Source organism: Rattus norvegicus, chromosome 4 (assembly GCF_036323735.1).
Source record: "Rattus norvegicus strain BN/NHsdMcwi chromosome 4, GRCr8, whole genome shotgun sequence".
Classification (NCBI taxonomy): domain Eukaryota; kingdom Metazoa; phylum Chordata; class Mammalia; order Rodentia; family Muridae; genus Rattus; species Rattus norvegicus.
This window is the reverse complement of record NC_086022.1, coordinates 162,794,808-162,817,598: the sequence shown is the minus strand read 5'-3', so window position 1 is coordinate 162,817,598 and position 22,791 is coordinate 162,794,808. Positions and strand designations below refer to the sequence as shown.

Sequence of the window (22,791 nt, the reverse complement as noted above, 5' to 3'; positions counted from 1 at the left end):
CAACACACACACACACAACACACACATAGATGGTGAAGGAGGGAAACAAAGTCAGAAACACGGATGCAAATGATTGCAGAAGCTTCAAGTAAACAACCTCAGGAGACTTTACCAGGCTTGGAATTTTTTATGCTAAAACAGAAAAGTAAAAGTTAGGTGTAGTTTACAGGATTATAATCTCGGCAATGTGGAAGCTGAGCAAGGAGAATCTTAAGTTCAATTCCAGTCTGGAGAGCAAAGCTAGAATAAGGACAACAGAGGCTACAAAACTACACACTGTCTTAAACAGAGAAGGAGAAAAATCATAAAGTTAGGGGAAAGCCAGGAACATGTGAACATGATTCAATAACATATGAAATGTAGAACAAAATACAAGAATGGTTTAAGAAAAGAAGAATCATGACCACATTCCAGCCTTTCCTAGGACCCAAAGCTGATCTTGTTAAATTAAAAGAGAAAAATGTTGCAGTTGTCTTAAAAGACAAAAAAGAAAGAAAGAAAGAAAGAAAAAAAGAAAGAAAGAAAAAGAAAAAAGAGAAAAAACAAAAGACAAAAAACAAAAAGGAAAAAAGCCAACATACAAAAAACCATAACAAAACAAAAAAAAAAAACAAAAAAAACCTGAAAATATAAGCATTGCTTAATAATTTAAAAAATGCAAACAAAACCTCTCTAAGAAGGATAACAGGTAACATCATTGACGTAATAAAACCTACAGTGGGTGGAGAAATAGTCAGAAGATCCTTTTGAACATCAGGAGAAGTGGATGAAGGCCATACTTTCCATGAGGCTAAACACCCTTGTCAAGGTACCAACCGGAACAGCCAGGCTAAGGAACGTAAATCAAAGAACTAAAAACATTGTTCTGCAGGGCTTGAACCATGGAAGAGAAGGTACAGAAAAAGTCCTCCATGTCTGGGGTCCTTCAGAGATTTCCACTCTGACTCAAGTTTTGCTCTAGTAAATAAGAGGCTTTTTAATTAAAAGAAGACTGACCAAGACCAACCCAGAAAGAATTCCCTAGATAAGGCCCGAGGGCTTTGTTAGCTAAAGGATTACATAGGCAAAATTTACACAGTGACAATTTTGGGAAGCAAAAGAAACTGCCTGCACCCAGATTTTGTGATATGTCCAGCAGTAGGTAAATTGGCTATGCAAGCAAGCGGGCGTTTTGTAAAAAGGAGAACTTAGCAGTTAGCCTGTTTAATCTCGTGACTCATCACTCTGTAGGAATAGCTGAGGAACTGAAATATTTTGAAACAATCAGCAACTTTTGAAGAGTAGCTCAGCCGCACCAGGAAGTGGTCCATCTCAGGCTACCTGACAGGGTACATTTGAGATAGTCTCATTTCCTCATGGACTATGCCAGCTAAAAACAATTCTGTTTTTATGAGCCTAGCACAATAAGTTTATCCTCTAACATAAAGTTCAGCATCACAAAAGCAGCCCTGTTAGGTAATGTAAGACCGATGTGGTAATATGAAAATTTCCTTCTTGGTATGGGAACAGATCCCTCCAAGGTGTCATAAGAAAGAAGAGAAAGAAGACTGGTACAAACAAAATGACTCCTGCGGAAATAATCACAAGAAATTCAAACCTTTTACAGAAAAAAGTACCTTTTCCCCTCACAGTAAAACATTGGTATAAATACACTTGCACAGCCTGTTGATATTTTCAGTGAAGAAACAAACAATACGTGTCTCGATTCGTTTTCTCACAATTTTTGTAAAAACATCTCCACACTTTTGAGAGTAGACCACGGAGCTGCTCAAGGGCCCAGAGATGGAGCAGTGGTTAAAGGGCTTGCGGTTTAATCATGGCGGCTGGAGTTCAGATCCCAGGACCCAGGGAAAACACACAACTCTGTAACTCTAGCTCCAATTTGTCCTTCCTACTGTTTTCTAGGGAGGAGTTCAGGGCTTGCGTTATTTCGAGGTTGTAGCAGATGAGGTTGTAGCAGAAGTAGCGAGGTTCTTTCTCAATGGAGTCTATTGACAAAGGTGAGGTTTTCTCTATTCTCTTAGGACAATGTATCGATCCTTGGTGAATTGGTACCAGTTTCCCAAGTTTCCTCTAATACTGAAACACTGAACCATTCCACCCTTCATTCACTCTGAAGGGAAGCTCCTCAGGCAGGAAGGCAACTCAAAAAGTCTCAAGATGGTTTCTAAAACTAATCAGATTCACTAGGCTTTTGCCCTGTCAGAGTGAAAGGAAGCTGAGCTGGAAAGAAGACTCTCAAAGGAACCAAATTCAGACCAGCTGTCTTGAAGAAGTTTAGACCAACTGAGGCACCTGGAAAGGACATTAAGCCATCTACAGGCTGTGCAGTTTCTCCAGGTCTCCAGCTTTTGTGATCTGTCACCATGCTGGGGTGGGCTTTGGTGATGCAGCGGTCTTTGAGTCATTTCTGCTCCTGTAAGGAACCCTTCACCCATATTCCTATAAGTAACCCCAATAAAACCCATTGGTTCACCAAGTAGGACTTTGGTGGTATAGGCCCTTTGGTCTGTCCTGGGTTCTTTATCTAGGTGAGAGAAAAGTTTTGTCAAGTTTACTACCTGCGAGGTTTTATAACTGTAAAAATTCTATGTATTCTTTGTAATTAGCAAGCCCATTGTGAGAAGATATGTTGAAGGGCACTTATATTTTGTTTCCTAAAATTGACCATGATGGGGCAGGTTCCTAAAAGACAAATGTACAAGTCAGGACCAGTTAAATTATGCTGAGGTGATTTGGGGAACTCTGCTCTGCCAAAGTGAACTGAGCTATGTATCAATTCATTCAAACTTCCAACTCGGGCAAGGGAGTGCTTTGAAATCCTGGACTTAGTGGGGGTAGGGGAGAGCTTCAACCCTCCAGAGAACATTGATTTGCCTTCTTTCAGGTGACATCACAACCAGCTATGGAACCTTGAAGGCTGTGATTAGGGGCAACCCCCTGATTTAGGTATCACTCGTGAGGTTGCCTCCGAAGTGGTAGCTGCTAGGTTTAGACCTGGTGCCTTACTAGTGATTTGAATAGGACGATCAGTCTCATTTGAAAGTTTTTTGGATTTAGCTGCCCACCCAGAGCCAGGCATACGGTTGCTTTTCTCTTCTACATCATAAAGCCGGCACCCTCAAAACACCTAGCCAAGCCGGTCTCCATGTGGCAACCTAAACAGCCCGGAGTGGGCATGAAACCCGAAGCTTCAGAACAACGTCGAAAGCGGAAACACCTCGACCAAAGTGGGACAGAGACCGAGTCTGAAGCTTTGGGACAAGGTCCATCATGGAACTGCCAAGGTGGAACACAAATGGTGTTTCAGAAGCCTGGAAAGGCTCGGAAGAAGACCCGTCAGGAGCATCAAGACCAAAAACTTAAAAAAGAACAGCCCGGCAAGGGTCAGGGACAGAAAACCCAGGAAGAGGGTTCAGGAAATATCAAACCCCTAGAGTGTCAGCCAGATCAGACTGTAGTTGAGAAGTTGGCTGAGGGTGGCAAGTGTCGTAAGCGGCAATATTCTGTCCTACAGGAAAAACCTCAAAGCCCCCAAAACGAAAAGCATGCTAGGTCACTCGAACATCTTCAAGGTGGCCATCCTGTGAGGTCTGACCCACACAGGCCTCACCCAACCTTTTCTGACACCTCCAACAACAAAGGTGGAATGCCAGGGCATCCTCATGGACGAGAAACAGCTCACGGAGATAGACAGCCATCGACAGAGGTTCTCTCTACCAAGAGAGAAAAGAGGTGTGCTGAGGAGAAATGTGTACGGGGGAACAGCTTGGAGCATGGCTTGCGGGGAACAGAGAATGCAAACATCCTGGACAGTGGCGGCGGTAGGTTACTCCCCGACAAGGTGGCAGTAGTTGCAGGAGAGAAAAATGCTCTCCCAGAGCAAGAAAACAACCAAGAAAAAGAATTTACAAAAGAAATGGAAAAGGAAGTTGAGAAAGCATTGGGTCCAGGAGCCCAGGAAGAAATCCTCAGTACGGGATTCAAGCTCAAAATCACACGAGGAGATATGCAGACCCTCAAGAACGGTCAGTGGCCCAATGATGAGATCATCAATTTCTACATGAATCTTCTGGTTCAGAGAAATGAAAACCAAGGCTACCCTGCTCTTCATGCCTTTAGCACTTTCTTTTACGCCAAGCTAAAGCATGGCGGTTACAATTCTGTGAAAAGATGGACCCGAGGAATCAATCTCTTTGAAAAAGAACTTATCTTGGTGCCTATTCACCAGAGGGTCCATTGGAGCCTGGTGGTAATCGATTTAAGAAAGCGAAGCATTGTCTACCTCGATTCAATGGGTCAGACAGGGAAAAATATCTGTGAGACCATCTTCCACTATTTACAAAATGAGAGCAAGACCCGAAGGAACATGGAGCTGGACCCTGTGGAGTGGAAGCAGTACAGCTTAACTTCACAGGAGATCCCTCAACAACTGAATGGGAGCGACTGTGGGATGTTCACCTGCAAATATGCAGATTACATCTCTAGAGACCAACCTGTGACCTTTTCTCAGCAACACATGCCCCTCTTCAGGAGGAGGATGGTGTGGGAAATCCTGCACAGTCACTTACTGTAACAACATCCACCTGGTCGCTATGGCTCCCGCCCTGTTTGTTTCCATCCATGTTTCTAATATACCTCAAGTGGGATGAGGTGAAGAGACTTTAAACAGGTACTGAGCTGTCTGACCGGATGGAGCCCACTCTCTTCAATATTTTCCTAACTTGGGGTGTGGGTCTGCCGCCCTAATGCCATCTCTAGAACGTATATAACTACCGCCAGCTTAGAAACTGCCACTGTCCAACTCACGGAAGACTACTTGCTCAAGAAATACTATTTTAATGCTGAACTTAGTCAATGAATTAGTGCTTTTGGGTGTTTTTGTTTGTTTGCTTGTGTATTTTGTTTTTCTTGTTTTTTGTTTTGTTTTCATTTGTGTTTTTGTTTTGTTTGTTTTGTTTTTGTGTGTTTTTGGTTTTGGTTTGTTTTTTGTTTTGTTTTTTCTGGTTTTGGTTTTATTTTTTCTTCTTTATTGTTGTGGGTTTTTTGTTTTGTGTTCTCTTATTTTGTTTTTGGTTGGTTTTTGGGATTTTTTTTGTTTGTTTGTGTGATTTCGGTATTGTTTTTTGTTGCTTTGTTTTTGTTTGTGTTTTTGCTCAGTTTTTGTGTGGCTTGTTTTTCCTTTCTTGTTCATTAGTTTTTGTGTGTTTTTGTTCTTTTTTGTTTTTGTGTATTTTTGTTTTTGTTTTTTTGTTTTGTTTTTGTGTTTGTGTATTTTGTTTTCTTATCTTTTTATTTTTTGTTTTTGTTTGTATTCGTGTTTTTGGTTTTCCTTTTAGTTGTTTAGTTTTCCTGAGGTTTTTTTGGTTGGTTAGTTTTTCCAAGTTTGCTTTTTTGTTTGTGCTTGTGTTTGTGTCTCCAGTTTTTTCGTGTTTTGTTTTATATTTTTGTTTTGTATTTTGTTGCTATCCTGTATTTTCTTTTTCTCGGTTTTTGGCTTTGTTTGGTTTCTGTAATTTTTTTGTTTTTTTTTTTTTTGTTGTTGTTGTTTTGTTCTTGGTTGTGTTTTTGGTTTTATTTATTTATTTTTTTGCTTTCTGTGTATTTTATTTTGTTTTTTGATTGTGTGTTTTTGTTAATTTTTTGTGGTTTGTTTTTTGTTTATTGTTGGTTAGTTTTTGTGTGTTTTTCTTTTTGTCTGTTTTTGTGTATTGTTTTGTTTTTGTGGTTGTGCTTTTGGTTTTATTTTTTTTGTTTTTGTTTTTGTTCGTGTTTCTGTTTTTGTTTTTGTTGTTTTTTGTTGTTTTGGTTGTGTGTGGTTTTGATTTGTTTTTTGTTTTCTGTATTTTTGTTTGTGTTTTGGGTTTCGTATTTTGTTTTTCTGTATTTTTTGTTGTTGTTTTTGGCTTTGTTTTTGTTTTTAGTTTGCTTGGGTTTTGCATTATATTTTTTGTTTCTTGTTTTTTTCTTTTTCATTTTCTTGGGTTTTTTTTTTTCATTTTGTTGGGTTTTTTTTTCATTTTGTTGGTTTATTTTTCCCCTTTTGACTGCTTTTTTCCAATTTTTTTCTTCCTTACCGAACCCCATTGATTATATTCCTTTACTCCCGTGCAAACCTTAGCCATTATCATTCCTCTATTCCTTGTTTGAACTATTTCTGAAAGGAATGCTCACATCGTGTCATCCCCTGCTGAAGATCAAGGGGGACATCAGCAGGAAGAAGCTGGAGCTGTTCACTAGCATCTCTAATGCTGGAGTTGGATGCTGTTAAATTGAAGCTGGGGTAGTGGTGGTGCTTTTTTACCATTTTGGGCTTTTTTAAGCTTGAAAATAGTATAAGAAATGAAAATGGGTTGCCAGGACCTGTGATGTTCTGAACCACCATACTCTACTGACTGACTTGTACAGGGTGGAGAACTGTGGCCCAACTACTGCCTGATCATCCAGGACTATGAAGAAAAGCATAATGGTCCTTAAAGGACTCATTCTTTCCCAGACCTACATTAGTTTTGGAAGTTGATTTGAAGAAAACATTATGGCAAATGTCCATTTTTTATCTCAGATCTCATTTAATACAAAACCCATCTAGGGTTGAATTGAACTGTTCATTTGAAAAGTTCTATTTAATTTAAAAAAAATTGTTAAAAAATTTTGGCATATATTAATGTGAAATTAAGATTTTTTTTATTATATTAACATTCCCACTGTGGAAGTTGGGGATTTAGTATTTAGGCTTGATACTACCAGTTATACAATAACCTATTTTACATGTGGTAGTTTGTATTTAACTTTTCTATTCATTATCTTATGGTTGTGTTTATGCAATTTTTATTAAATAAAATTTAAGGTTATTTAAACATTTCACAAGATCTGGTTTCTCCTCTTTCTTTTATGGCCAGTAATAAAACCTGGATTGTTGGTAAGAGGGTAAGGATGGGGGGCTGAAAAGCAGGTATTGAGGGCATGACTCACCATGCTAAGCTTTGGATACATTGTACACATCCCTGATTATTATTCTGTTCTGAGCCTCTGCAATGGAATTAGAATGTTCTAGAGAGCACTGGCTCCTTTGCCTTGGGTTCTGAAGAGAGGTTATATGGGCATCTGAGTTGAGAAGTGTCCAGCTGAGTGGTAGTGATGGACAAACAAATTGATGTACACAGCTGCACTTGTCATTGAAGCTACTCTACATTACGGTTAATGGGAACTCAGGTCCACTGCTCACCACTACCACAGACTGAGGCTGACACTGGAAAGGGCAACAGTGTATTTATAGTTTTGCCCAGATTTAGGGAGATACAAATGTCTCAATTCTCTTTGGTCTATAGCAGTTTGACGATGTATAGAAAAGACAACACAGAGTTGGGGGAATGTCTCAGTTGGCAAAGTACTAAGAGTGAGGACCCAAGTTATACCCAGAGTCCATTAAGATGAGCTCCATTAAGTTGGACATGAGACAAGAGTCCTTTGCCTTACAGTAGAGTAGTTACCCTCTATTTTGTCTCTTTCCTTCAGCCTGCCTGTTCTGTAGGAGTATGTTTTTTTTTTTCCTAACCAGCCATCCTTGCTGTTTCCACAATTAGAAGTCTTTAATCAATTCCTTGAGGACAGATGATCTTTCAGAGGATCTTCTGAACCTGGTTGTTTCCCAATATCACTGGTGTCTATTTTCAAACGTTTGATGTGCGTGCTTTTCCAATGAGCTCCACATGAGCTGGAGAGATGGCTGAAAAACTGAAGCTCGGTGGAGGAAGGGAGAGCTTACCGACTTATGATGTGTGAGTCCCGAGTGTTCCGTGCTCAGCTCCTGCAAAATGAACAGTTTGGAGGGGTGACATATTTGAAGAAAGTTTTTCAATGTCCAACTGATAATAGAGAAGTACAAATTAAGTGTAATAAAAGACAAAAATACAACATGTCAAAAAACAGGCTTTCCAATGTAGAAACACTTGATAACAAAAAAAGGAAGTAAAGCTGCAAATTGGGAGAGGAGTGGCAGGAAAGATGGTTCAGCTGTTAATAGCACGGTCTGGTTGCTTTTCCAAAGGACATGGGTTCAATACCCAGCACCCACATGGCACAGCTGTCTGTACCTCTAGTTACTGGGGATCTGACACCCTCACACAGACATACATGCAGGCAAAACACAAATCAATGATCATAAAATAATGAATTATAGGGCTGGAGAGATGGCTCAGTGGTTGAATGCACTGACTAGGCTTCCACAGGTCCTGAGTTCAATTCCTAACAACCACAAGGTGTCTCACAACCATCTGTAATGGGATGATGGCACCCTCTGCTGGCATACAGACAAAACAGTTTACATAATAAAACTTTAAAAAACAAAAAAAGAATTATAATTTGAAAAGAAGGTTGACCATCATAAAAAAATTAGAAAACATTCAGTTATCAAGAAAACACCAGAATAAATATGTGTCCATACAAAACAGCACACACTGCAGTGAGATTTGAGCTAAAATTAATGAGGAAATTTCAAAGAGAAAGGTACAAGAGCTTCTAAAGCCGAAAAATACATCAGAAATTACAATGAAGAGTGAGTGGTACAGTTGGTGTTGTTTAGAAATTAAAAAGTGATGTACACCAAAAGACAAGCACCAACCCAGGCAGTGGTGGTACACACCTTTAGTTCCAGCAGAGCTAGGCAAGTCAGAGAGTTTCAGGGCAGCAAAAGATATACAGGGAGACATTGTCTTGAAAATTGAAAATCAAAATCCAAAGAAAATATAGAGCAAACAATATCAAAATTCATAGCAATTGTGACTAGAAAAATCTCTCTTGTCACATAGTGAGAATAGAGAGGCAATAAAAGTCAATGAAAACCTAAGGACTTCTTCCCTTCCCTGAGAAAATGGACAAAAATAGACAATTTTCAAGTAATATGCAAACAGTCAATAAGCATGGGAAACATATAAAGAAAACCAGAAGAAAGCAATGTTTTCTGACCTATACGCAGATAAAAGTTCTCAAACAATTAAAAAATATCTGTGGCTTTCTTTTCTGTGTAGAAGTGTTTTGCCTGCCTGTCTGTATAGGTACCACTTGTATGACTACTACCCTCAGAAATCAGAACAAGGTGCTGGATCCCTTAGAACTGGAATTATGGGTAGCCACCATCTGGTCCTCAGGTTCTGGGAACCAAACCTGGGTCTTGTGCAAGAGCCACAAGTGATCTTAACTGTTAAGTCAACTCCCCAACCCCTGCCCCCCCCGCTTCTGCCCCCCAAGCATATAATTTTTAAAGAATACACTTGAAAATGCTGAGCTAAGGGACTGGGGAGTTAACCTAGTTCTAACATGCTTGCCTAGCATGCATAGAGCCCTGGGATTGATCCCAGGCACACACAAACAGGGCATGGATGTGTATTCTTACAAATCCAGACCTGGGAGGCTGGGGCAGGGAGATCGCAATTTCAAGACAGTCCTCAACTACACAGTAAGTCTGAAGCTAACCTGGGGTGCATGTGTGTGCGTCTCTCTTCAGTCCTTTTTCCATCGGCAACAATACTGCTCTGAGCCCACAGATCCAGAGTCAGTCGTGCTGGGAGCTGGAAGACATGAAGGATATTTTATTACAGAAAGCATCAGTGGCAAAGCTGTGTTCTGATATGGCAGAATAATTTAAATTGCTAATACCTTTAACACTCTACTAGAGTATAAGAGGTGTCTAATATTTAAGATCCTGGCTATACCCCATGCCAAAGGGCAGTAAAAGGTTATCAGGATTGTTAGACTAAAGGACCCTTTTTCATAACATGCTTTGTGAGCAAAAAAGTTGTCAGGTTATTCTAATAACCAAGAAACACCTGGGAACTTGCGGATGTCTTTGTTCCCGGGATAAATCTCAGAAAGTCTCTCCATTGAAACCAAAGACATGAATGCTATTAATAGAATGGTCTGTGCAAAACAGCACTGAGCCTAGGCAGCTTAAGAGACCCGTGGATGGGTAGACATGGTGGGTCACAAAGCTGTAGCTTGAAAATGCTGGTGGATGTTCCACTCTATGGAGAGCATGTAGCAGATGGCCAAATTCAGTAAGAAGACGTTCTTTCACAGGTCGCCACTTCGTGTTCATGTGGTGTGCCATTTGATATAGCTGGCCTTCACTAAAGGCAATGTAGTCTTTGGAAGAGCAGTGTGCCTGACAGAGTAACCATGATGTTATAGTTATCATTTCCATGCTCCCAGAAGGTTGACAGGAGCCTCTGCAATGGAGTCAGTCCCTCGTCCTTTTGAAGAATTCCATCCCGAGTTTCATTCAGGCCAAGTAGTGCTCTGGGCAGTGATCATTACTGGACATGAAAAACCAGCACGTTGCTGGACATCAGTAGATTAAAGTGCTTGCTCCATAACCATGGGGACTTGAGATAGGATCCTTAGCAATTATGTGAGAAACCAGACATTGCAGCAAGGCCTGGAGGCCCAAGATTGGGCAGAGAAATGGACAGCAAACCTATCAGTCACTAAGTTCCAGACTCAATGCACAGGGCACACAAACATACACTCAGGCCCATGCACATAAAATGAAAGTTAATAAATCTTCAGAAACAAAAGGTAAGATGAAAGCTCAAATTGGGAATAATTATGTTTCTTGTAAAAGAGGTAATTTTAAAGCAGGACATGGTGGCTTCTGCCTTTAATCCAAGGAACCAGGATAAAAGAACAAAACAAAACAAAATGAAAGCAAGTTACAGCTACTGACAGCCTAGCAGGTAAGAGCGTTTGCTGCTCTTCCAGAGGACCCAGGTTCAGTTCCCAGCACCTACACGCAACTCATAACTTTCTTAACTCCAGTCCAAGAGGATCTGATGAGCTCTTCTGGACTCTGTGTACAAAAACACACACAGTGAGAAAACACTCAGAAACATTACAAACACAAATCAATTTATAAATATGAATCGAGCTCAGAGGACACAGCTCAGCAGTACTCATTCTTAACGACACACTTTTGTACAGTTTTACTCTATGTAATTAAAATGTTCTACTCTAGATTTCTATTCTTTTGCAGCAAGGAACAAATTTTTAAAAAATGACTCATCAAATGACTATTATCTACCTTGTGCTTGGTCAAACAACTTTGCCAAATACCATCTCTGTTCCCTGAATAGGACACAAATGTGCTGTCAAATACAGGAAAGTGAGTCCAGTCTTCTTCCTGCATAAAGAGATCAAGGCTTTTGCAGTGCTTCACTGAGGATGTGCTCTTCCCACTGTATGGGTTCCTTGGGAATAAAGCAAGGTCTGCCACAGATTGTGCTCACACAAACGTGTCATAAAGGCTGTGTTTACTACAGTTCCATACTAGGAAGTCAGAGGAGTCTATCAAACACATTATGCCAAGGCTTTCTTTGATACTTGTCCTGATTTAAAATCTGCCTACTTTGAACATTCTTTCTACTCAACATCAAAGTCCTAAGTAGGTTCAAGGTTCACATGCTCTAACTCTCAAGCAGCAATAGCCTGAAACTGATACATGCTGGCATCAGACATGGTTTGCTCTACACGGAGTCTGCATGCTCAGCTCCACCTCACTGAGAGTTTACTCACTGTCTGATACTTGGAGCAACATTACTGTAGGATCTTTGAAATTCAAATGCCAAACTGACATAGTCAGATAGATAGGTGTCGCGCCCAACCTCGACCAGCAAGGAAGACACGACCAGCGAAGATCTTCAAGCAGATTTACTCAGGAACCATGATACAATCTTCTGACCCCGGGAAATCCCCAAACCACACTTAAATAGCTAGCACTAGCCAATCCTAGCAAGCCATGTGGGTACAGCGGATAGGTTGTACTATGCGGAAGCGACCAGGCCAAGCAGGAACAGCCAAATAGGGACTTGCTTTTCTCAAGGACTTGTTTTTCTCAATGAGTGGAAGGCAGAAACCGGACTTGTCTTTCTCAAAGAGCAGAAGGCAGAAACCGGCGCCATAGGTGCTGGTTAAAGCAAGGGATGAACTGCAAGTAGACCAGAGGCTGGTGCAGATAGCATATTGCAGAAGACCACACAGATCTGGTAGGACCAGCGACGCCAGCTAAGGTGACTGTCAATCCTCTGCTTTTTTAAAATTCTATGTGCATATCCTATGCCCTTTCACTTTGCACTTCCCATCATGTACCTGACATCATTGCACATCAGCATCCCAAACCCAACAGCGTGCCCCAGGATGGCCCAGGAACCAGAACCACAGTGGACTCAGACAGGCATATCACCAAGACACCAAAGCTAAGACCCAATGGTCCGTTCTGAGCTGATAGAACCCCATACTCTGCAGCTGGTCACCATAGTGTCCTGAGGACAGATAGCACGTGGGTCACATATCCAGAGATGCTGTGCGGGACTTAGTGCACACTGTCAGTCAATCCTGCCATCAATACTGGAGTTTCGATATGGAAGAAGGTCCACCCCTACAAAAGGGACTTGATTTAGATGTGGCTGCAACATGGTTGGACTGAGACCCTGTGAAGAGCTCCTCAGATGGCTTTGTACCTTCTGCAGTGGGCCAGCAGTGGCCAAGGGCTCCAGATTGAAGCAAGGATTGGAGGTAGGGCTTTCTGCTTCAGGGCCAGCATTTCCAGCTCCCTGAACTCGACGGTTCCTCAGCTGCTCTATTAGTCCCTTTCTCCTCTGCTCAGCAGTGATGAGGGGCAAATGTTTAGACAGAACCTGAGTCTTGTGGTGCCAGTCAAATGATCCAGACCTCAGGCCTTTGCTTCTCACCCTTTGGAGTGCCTCTATCTGTCTCTCTGCTGCTCTCTCATGGCTTTCTGGTGTCTGCTTCCCCAGATGGAGCCAGTTTTGTAGTCAGGAGCCTCAGGAAGAAAGCTATAACCTGGGCGCATTTGTGTGTGCCCAGGACTCAGGGATGCATCCCTGAGGATGTAGCAGTGGGCAGGGCAACATTGTGGGGATGCTACAGAGGTGAGGAGACAAGGGCTCTGGAGGCAGTCTTAGTTGAGTTGGTGTGCAACCTTTAAATAAATATTGTAGTGCCTCAGTTACCCATCAGTAAAATGGGTATAACATTCACCTACCTGGTGTATGGACAGTGCCTCACACAGTGCTGAGTACATCCACATGTTCAATAAATATGCATCAGTACTAACAATGGGAACTTCAACTCCAGCTAAGTATCCAGGCTGGAGAACTATGCACTAGGGTGGGCTGGTCCCTGCAGCACCTGCCTACCACAGAAAGGAGGGATCAGAGGGTCTTGGGGAAGGGGTCGCATGAGGGAACAGATTATGAGAGGAAAGTGGCTAATATTTACTGGTGTTATTTCTCTAGTTTTGGTGTTGGGGCCAGGGTAGGACAGGATACAAGACCATGACACTATGCAAATAAGCCTATGGGAAGAGGTTGGCAGCATCTCAAATAAGGAAGACAGACTGAGCTTCCCAGGCTTTCTAGAACCCCAAGTTCCCTCTCCTTAACACAAAGCAATTTAACCCATACCCTGCTCCCTACCACATTAGGATGGTGACCAGACACAAGCCTCCTTCCTTCCTACTGTGCCAGGTAGAGGTCCTACCATCAAAGAGTCAGTGGTCCCAGAATGTCTACTGCATCCCTGGCCTTTGTTGGGATTCACCAGTCCACATGCAGGCCTGTGTTTACAGTCTCCCTCCCCCTGTCCAAATCCTAGCCCTGGACCCCTCCTTCTGCCAGGGGGCACACTCTTGGAATCCCCAGCCTCAGGCATTACAGACTTCTATGGAGACAGCCTTTTGGGATATGAGGGGTACAACCTTTTCCTATTGAAAGCAGGTCATTCCAGATGCTTGGGTCCCAGGGTGGGTTGTTTTTCCTGTGTTAAATGACCTCAGTGGTCTAATGGAAAGTTACCACAGAAGACTATCTTACTGCCTCTCCATTCAAGTCACCAGGGCACCTCCCTTATCCCACCAAGGTGGTACTGGGCTGAAATCATTTAGCTTTTTAAGATGAGGTCTTCCTCTCTTGCCTAGGCTATTGTCTCCAGTGATCCTCCTGCCTCAGCTGCAAAAGGAGCTGGGAATATGGATTCTCCCCACTGAGCCCTGCACTCCTATTTTGAAGACTGAAAAAGCAGGGCTCACAGAGCTTTGGGAATTGGGTTCTGGTGTTGGTGTATATTTTCCTTTGCTCTGTGAGTGGTTGTTTGACTTCTGAGGTTTGGCAGGCTCTGGGAATGTGTCCATGAATAGAATATTCAGTGTGTCTCTGAGCTTGCTTTGGACTGAGATGGGGGTGAGCGGTGGTGGGAAGAAAGTTAAGGAGACTCATAGGTAGTGGCAAGTGGGGGCAGGTGGATACGCAAGGTCAGCTTCACTTAAGTGGAGGCTGCTGAGTCCTGGCCTCTGCACTGACTCTTGAACTGCAGACAAGTGGATCCAAAGGAAGGAAAATTCCAAGGGACAATTGAGAGGCCTGTAGAAAAGGAGGGGACAGTGTGCCCCAGGGGTATGTTGACTGACCTAGGTTGGACATACCCTTACTTACAGGCCAGATAGGAAGGCAGGCAGTTCAGTCCTTTTTGTCCCCTGGACTCCCCTGTAGATGTGCACTTTGGAATGCTCTGAAGATGGTACCTAGAAGTGGGGGTGTTAAGAAAGGCAGTACGTTCCTTTGATGGTATTTTAGAAGAGAGCTCTGGAGCATTGGGTTTGTACAGAGGAGCAGGTGGAAGTGTTGGGGGTGGGAACTCATCCAGCCTGCTTCCCTGGGCATCTGGGTATAGAAACTATTTGTTTTCTGTATCTGTTCCACTTGACAACCAGTCGAAAGATGAGAGAGTGGATGTGGCATGACCACCCAAATCATTGGGCCTGTGAGATGAGCAAGGGTCCCCAAAGTCCTAGGGAGAGTGAGCCCTTGATCCTGGGAGTTGAAACCTTCTTGTGTTATCTAGTTAGCAGGAAATGTCAGAAATGGCTGTAGGGCCAGGAGAGAGGTCTTTTGCCTCACAGGGTCTGACACTACTTCGGCAGATTGTGGCAACAACGTATCACAGGAATGGAAAGAGTGTGCCCACCCCACTGCCACCCCACCCCGACCCAACACAAAAAAACGCACACAAAAAAACTAAATCAAATGAATAAATGCACACACACACACACACACACACACACACACACACACACACATACACACAGGGTAGAGAGAGAGAGAGAGAGAGAGAGAGAGAGAGAGAGAGAGAGAGAAGAGTGTCTATGTATGCATGTGTACAAATGGTTATGTCCTAAACCTCTGCAATAGGCCTTGTGTCCCTAGTCTATGGTGCAACCAGTCTTTCCAAGACTGGGGACAGAGTCAGATGGCAGAGGTTAGAGGACTGAGGGAAGCCTGGGACCTGGGTCCTGGGGCATTGAAACCCCTATTTGGGTACCCAGGCACAGAAGAGAAAGACCAGAACAGTGGGAGCTTCTCCCAGGGTTTCTACCTGGTGGCCACCTGGGCCTGACCCTCTGCTGAAATACTCTTAGAGCTATAGAAGCAGGGGTCAGTGGCACCTCAGACAACCCATCTTACAGATCAAAAATAAAACGACTTTATCCCAAAGGCTTGACTCTTTATAGAATGTAGCTTACTGATGTGCCCAGTCAAGCACCTGGCTGCACAACTGTGATCCTCTCTACTCCCAACCCCTGACCCCAAGAAGCAGAACAACACCACCATGACTTACACTGTGGAGCCTAATCTCTGAAATAAATATCTTCAAAAAACTGTCTGCGAATTGACTTTTGTATATAGACTTTGTGGATTTAAAAGGGCACATTTTTCCGTGTGCCTTCCTGGACAGCCAGAACCCAGGCAGTGTGAATGGAGTCCTTCTTTAGACTCTACAGAACTCTAATATTAAATTTTATGATTTTTGTATTTTTTCTATGTAAACCTCCTTCATCTCTTCAGTCTTCAGTGAAGTCTGCTAAAACACAGATGTTTGTGCTCATGTGACTTCTTTGTGCAGGAATGGAGTTCTGTGCCTGTCACAGAGCACACACACACCAGCAGTGCAGAGGACAGGTGCACTGGAGTACACAAACCATTGGTGCACACAGGGCAGGTGTGCACTGGAGCACACAAACCATCGGTGCCTATGGGGCAGGTGTGCACTGGAGCACACAGACCAGAGGTACATGCAGGGCAGGTAAGCACTGGAACAGGCCCTGCAGAACCAAACCTATGGGAGCAGGAACTGAACTCAGCACTGAAGAGTTAGAATGCTATTGGAAGAGCACACTAGGAGGTAGGCCATGGGTCCACAGCAAGAACAGGCACTTTACTCAGATCAACCACTCTACTGTGCTAAACTGACATAGTGTGGGCTTCAGAGTGGCCTGATGCCTGATGAACCTGCTGCATTTTCTCCCTTGACTCCTCGTCCTGAGCAGGGATGCAGGTGGCCTTCCCTGGATGCCTGGGCCTGCCCTTTAGTGGACACCTTCCTCCCTGGACCAGACTCAGGAAGGACAGCAGATTCTTATTTGGGATGGGAGTTGGGGCCATGACTGAGAGGAGAGTTGGGGCTGAGAGGAGAAGCCGTGGTCATCCCTGTGCTGAGACATGGTGCATTTACAGAAAGAAAAGGAGAAAAGCAGGAGTGTGATTTGTTCTCAGTGGTAAAGCAAAAAGGTTTTAGAGTCAGAGGAGGTCAGCAGCTGCTATTCAGAGGTAGATGAGAGAGACGAAGATGAGCATGGAGAAGTGACCATTTATGTAGCGACCCCTGTCTCCTTTTCAAGTAAGAGGACCAGACACATTTTTTTAGATAGAATAAAACCATGTTTCCCAGCTTCCATTGTTTGGTTAGTGGAGGTAAGCAGAAGAAAGATTTCCAGGAGGTACCTAAGAGGGAGGGGCACATATATTGTTCTAGGGAATTGTAGGGAGAATGGTGTAATGGCAGGATGTAGTCTGAATATGTAGCAGTGTGACTACACTGGACTGTGAGATGATCTTAGAATGGCAACTACTCAGGACATAGCAGAAAGACCACAGTGTTACACTGTTCTCATGGATTTCATGTGAAATACATTTTTCATGTTTAAGTCATTTCATTGTGGAATGACCTGAAACTGTTTTTGGAATTAGGGGTCAAACTTAATTGTAGTCTACAACATTTTTCAATGTGGTAGGAAATTTGGAGGAAAGACAGTTAATGCAAAAGAAAGTGATGATGATGATGACAAAGACGACCATATCTACCTACACCTTTTGAGGCTAAAGTTGCCACCCTGTCTCAGCCTTCCAAAGGCTTCTGTAATAGGCATCCTCAGCCATGCTCTCCTCGTCCTTGCACTTCAGTTTACAAAACCCTTCAAAAACCTTTTCAAGCTCAGTGATCACAGCTGCACTGTGCTCCTACAGACGATCTTTTCACAGATGAAGAGGCTGGGAGAGCAGTGACTAACCACAACTAGCATCATGGCCTCAGTGTGTAATGTCCCTACAGGCCCCTGTGTTTGAACACTTGGTCCCCAGCTAGTGTTACTGCTATGGAAGGGTTCAGAGCCTTGCTGGTGGCAGTATCCTAAAGGCAAGGCTTGAACATTACAAGCCAGCACAGTGCCACCCTGAACTCTCTATGTCTTGATCTATCTAGAGGTGACCGAGCTGAGCCACCTGTTCCACAGCCCCTGGCGAGAGCCATTTCTGTAACCTTGCCTTATCTCCCACAACATACAGGATTCCCACAAACCACACCTTGCTTCTCTTTGGTGTTTTATCACAGTAGCCAAAAAACATACCTTGAAAGTGCACTGCAGACCTTCTGCCTCCCTTGTTGCCTCAGTCAGCTCTCTGGAAAGCAGGTGGGCTGATGGAGGGTGGTCAGGCCTGAAGCTGGGTCAGAGCCTGGAAACCCCAGAAAGGAGACAACATAGAGGTCAGACTAGTACAGTTGTGGATCATGTGCCTAGTGGATGTGCCCCTGGCTTGCATCTAGGAAACAAAACAAAAAAATTAAAGCAAGATGAAGAAAGCTTTCTCTTTTTCTTTTTGATAAACACACACCTTGTGGGTAAAGTAATTCCCCTGTTTTAAGGATGATGTCATGCCCAGGAGGCTTTGGAACTGCAGGAGAAGAAAATAGAGAACAACCAGCTCCATTGGAGGGAATCATTTCCAGCTGGCAGGCTGGGGAACACGTTCTAGAAGGAGTAGGAAGTCCCCAGATGATTAGCCTGAGTCTTTTGAGTGTGAGACTTTATTTATTTTTAAAATACGATATTGAGGCAGATCCCTGCCCGCAGCAGCTCTCTGCTCCCAAACCCCGTGGGAGAGAGACCTCACCGCCTAGTCAGGTGGGTACTCCTGAGGCTGCAGAGGAGAAGAGACCACCAACACTGCCCACCCCTGCTCACATCCCTGGCCCAAGAGGAAACTGTATACGGCCTCTGGGTTCCCGTAGAGGAGGGCCCAGGAGCAGCAGGTCCGCTGTGTCTGAGACACCGCCAGAACCTGAAGGGACCGACCAGATAAACAGTTCTCTGCACCCAAATCCCGTGGGAGGGAGAGCTAAACCTTCAGAGAGGCAGACACGCCTGGGAAACCAGAAGAGACTGCACTCTGCACACATCTCTGACGCCAGAGCAAAACACCAAACGCCATCTAGAGCCCTGGTGCACGGAAGCTCCTGGAAAGGGCGGCGCAGATCTTCCTAGTTGCTGCCGCCACGGAGAGCTCATAAGCAACACCCCACGAGCAAACTTGAGCCTTGGAACCACAGGTAAGACCAACTTTTCTGTTGCAAGTGACCTGCCTGGTGAACTCAAGACACAGGCCCACAGGAACAGCTGAAGACCTGTAGATAGGAAAAACTACACGCCCGAAAGCAGAACACTCTGTCCCCATAACTGGCTGAAAGAAAACAGGAAAACAGGTCTACAGCACTTCTGACGCACAAGCTTATAGGACAGTGTAGCCACTGTCAGAAATAGCAGAACAAAATAACACTAGAGATAATCTGATGGCGAGAGGCAAGCACAGGAACCCAAGCAACAGAAACCAAGACTACATGGCATCATCGGAGCCCAATTCTCCCACCAAAGCAAACACAGAATATCCAAACACACCAGAAAAGCAAGATCTAGTTTCAAAATCATATTTGATCATGATGCTGGATGACTTCAAGGAAGACATGAAGAACTCCCTTAGAGAAACACAGGAAAACATTAATAAACAAGTAGAAGCCTACAGAGAGGAATCGCAAAAATCCCTGAAAGAATTCCAGGAAAACACAATCAAACAGTTGAAGGAATTAAAACTGGAAATAGAAGCAATCAAGAAAGAACACATGGAAACAACCCTGGATATAGAAAACCAAAAGAGACAAGGAGCTGTAGATATGAGCTTCACCAACAGAATACAAGAAATGGAAGAGAGAATCTCAGGAGCAGAAGATTCCATAGAAATCATTGACTCAACTGTCAAAGATAATGTAAAGCGGAAAAAGCTACTGGTCCAAAACATACAGGAAATCCAGGACTCAATGAGAAGACCAAACCTAAGGATAATAGGTATAGAAGAGAGTGAAGATTCCCAGCTCAAAGGACCAGTAAATATCTTCAACAAAATCACAGAAGAAAACTTCCCTAACCTAAAAAAAGAGATACCCATAGGCATACAAGAAGCCTACAGAACTCCAAATAGGTTGGACCAGAAAAGAAACACTTCCCGTCACATAATAGTCAAAACACCAAACGCACAAAATAAGGAAAGAATATTAAAAGCAGTAAGGGAAAAAGGTCAAGTAACATATAAAGGCAGACCTATCAGAACCACACCAGACTTTTCACCAGAAACTATGAAAGCCAGAAGATCCTGGACAGATGTCATACAGACCCTAAGAGAACACAAATGCCAGCCCAGGTTATTGTATCCTGCAAAACTCTCAGTTAACATAGATGGAGAAACCAAGATATTCCATGACAAAACCAAACTTACACAATATCTTTCTACAAATCCAGCACTACAAAGGATAATAAATGGTAAAGCCCAACGTAAGGAGGCAAGCTATACCCTAGAAGAAGCAAGAAACAAATCGTCTTGGCAACAAAAGAAAGAGAAGAAAAGCACACAAACATAACCTCATATCCAAATATGAATATAACGGGAAGCAATAATCACTATTCCTTAATATCGCTCAACATCAATGGCCTCAACTCCCCAATAAAAAGACATAGCTTAACAAATTGGATATGCAACGAGGACCCTGCATTCTGCTGCCTACGGGAAACACACCTCAGAGACAAAGAGAGACACTACCTCAGAGTGAAAGGCTGGAAAACAACTTTCCAAGCAAATGGTCAGAAAAAGCAAGCTGGAGTAGCCATTCTAATATCAAATAAAATCAATTTTCAACTAAAAGTCATCAAAAAAGATAAGGAAGGACACTTCATATTCATCAAAGGAAAAATCCACCAAGATGAACTCTCAATCCTAAATATCTATGCCCCAAATACAAGGGCACCTACATACGTAAAAGAAACCTTACTAAAGCTCAAAACACACATTGCACCTCACACAATAATAGTAGGAGATTTCAACACCCCACTCTCATCAATGGACAGATCATGGAAACAGAAATTAAACAGTGACGTAGACAGACTAAGAGAAGTCATGAGCCAAATGGACTTAACAGATATTTATAGAACATTCTATCCTAAAGCAAAAGGATATATCTTCTTCTCAGCTCCACATGGTACTTTCTCCAAAATTGACCATATAATTGGTCAAAAAACGGGCCTCAACAGGTACAGAAAGATTGAAATAATCCCATGGGTGCTATCAGACCACCACGGCCTAAAACTGGTCTTCAATAACAATAAGGGAAGAATGCCCACATATACGTGGAAATTGAACAATGCTCTACTCAATGATAACCTGGTCAAGGAAGAAATAAAGAAAGAAATGAAAGATTTTTTAGAATTTAATGAAAATGAAGGTACAACATACCCAAACTTATGGGACACAATGAAAGCTGTGCTAAGAGGAAAACTCATAGCGCTGAGTGCCTGCAGAAAGAAACAGGAAAGAGCATATGTCACCAGCTTGACAGCACACCTAAAAGCTCTAGAACAAAAAGAAGCAAATACAACCAGGAGGAGTAGAAGGCAGGAAATAATCAAACTCATAGCTGAAATCAACCAAGTAGAAACAAAAAGGACCATAGAAAGAATCAACAGAACCAAAAGTTGGTTCTTTGAGAAAATCAACAAGATAGATAAACCCTTAGCCAGACTAACGAGAGGACACAGAGAGTGTGTCCAAATTAACAAAATCAGAAATGAAAAGGGAGACATAACTACAGATTCAGAGGAAATTCAAAAAATCATCAGATCTTACTATAAAAGCCTATATTCAACAAAACTTGAAAATCTGCAGGAAATGGACAATTTCCTAGACAGATATCAGGTACCGAAGTTAAATCAGGAACAGATAAACCAGTTAAACAACCCCATAACTCCTAAGGAAATAGAAGCAGTCATGAAAGGTCTCCCAACCGCACTGGAAAAAATTTCCTGAACAAAACACCAATGGCTTATGCTCTAAGATCAAGAATGGACAAATGGGATCTCATAAAACTGCAAAGCTTCTGTAAGGCAAAGGACGCTGTGGTTAGGACAAAACGGCAACCAACAGATTGGGAAAAGATCTTTACCAATCCTACAATAGATAGAGGCCTTTTATCCAAAATATACAAAGAACTCAAGAAGTTAGACCGCAGGGAGACAAATAACCCTATTAAAAATGGGGTTCAGAGCTAAACAAAGAATTCACAGCTGAGGAATGCCGAATGGCTGAGAAACACCTAAAGAAATGTTCAACATCTTTAGTCATAAGGGAAATGCAAATCAAAACAACCCTGAGATTTCACCTCACACCAGTGAGAATGGTAAGATAAAAAACTCAGGTGACAGCAGATGCTGGCGAGGATGCGGAGAAAGAGGAACACTCCTCCATTTTTGGTGGGATTGCAGACTGGTACAACCATTCTGGAAATCAGTCTGGAGGTTCCTCAGAAAATTGGACATTGAACTGCCTGAGGATCCAGCTATACCTCTCTTGGGCATATACCCAAAAGATGCCCAACATATAAAAAAGACACGTGCTCCACTATGTTCATCGCAGCCTTATTTATAATAGCCAGAAGCTGGAAAGAACCCAGATGCCCTTCAACAGGGGAATGGATACAGAAAATGTGGTACATCTACACAATGGAATATTACTCAGCTATCAAAAACAATGCCTTTATGAAATTCATAGGCAAATGGTTGGAACTGGAAAATATCATCCTGAGTGAGGTAACCCAATCACAGAAAAACACACATGGTATGCACTCATTGATAAGTGGCTATTAGCCCAAATGCTTGAATTACCCTAGATGCCTAGAACAAATGAATCTTAAGACGGATGATCAAAATGTGAATGCTTCACTCCTTCTTTAAAAGGGGAACAAGAATACCCTTGGCAGGCAATAGTGAGGCAAAGATTAAAACAGACACAGAAGGAACACCCATTCAGAGCCTGCCCCACATGTGGCCCATACATATACAGCCACCCAATTAGACAAGATGGATGAAGCAAAGAAGTGCAGACCGACAGGAGCCGGATGTAGGTCGCTCCTGAGAGACACAGCCAGAATACAGCAAATACAGAGGCGAATGCCAGCAGCAAACCACTGAACTGAGAATAGGACCCCCGTTGAAGGAATCAGAGAAAGGACTGGAAGAGCTTGAAGGGGCTCGAGACCCCATATGTACAACAATGCCAAGCAACCAGAGCTTCC

General features: G+C 42.9%; 1 protein-coding gene and 1 long non-coding RNA gene across 5 annotated transcripts in view; one reads left to right on the top strand and one right to left on the bottom strand.

Annotated features, from left to right (window-relative positions):
- LOC134486644 (uncharacterized) overlaps positions 1 to 14,757 on the bottom strand; it is a 32,986-nt gene extending 18,229 nt beyond the window's left edge. Inside the window, exons 1-4 of one of the 4 annotated variants that reach the window (XR_010065953.1) lie at positions 11,075 to 14,477; positions 10,785 to 10,843; positions 9,472 to 9,566; positions 7,245 to 7,807 (exon numbers count right to left, since the gene is read on the bottom strand). This is a non-coding gene — a long non-coding RNA (uncharacterized LOC134486644). Of the gene's footprint in view, positions 1 to 7,244; positions 7,808 to 9,471; positions 9,567 to 10,784; positions 10,844 to 11,074; positions 14,478 to 14,501 lie in introns of those variants that run through there. The other 3 variants (XR_010065954.1, XR_010065955.1, XR_010065952.1) reach the window with 3 other exon arrangements.
- On the top strand, positions 3,149 to 4,576 carry Senp17 (Sumo1/sentrin/SMT3 specific peptidase 17). Its single transcript, NM_001002833.1, has one exon. The coding sequence runs from the start codon at positions 3,149 to 3,151 to the stop codon at positions 4,574 to 4,576; it is 1,428 nt and encodes a 475-aa protein (NP_001002833.1).
- Positions 14,758 to 22,791: the final 8,034 nt, after the last annotated feature.

Excerpts from the sequence above, each read along its gene's own strand:
- Senp17 (NM_001002833.1), top strand. The coding sequence starts at position 3,149 with ATGTGGCAACCTAAACAGCCCGGAGTGGGCATGAAACCCGAAGCTTCA.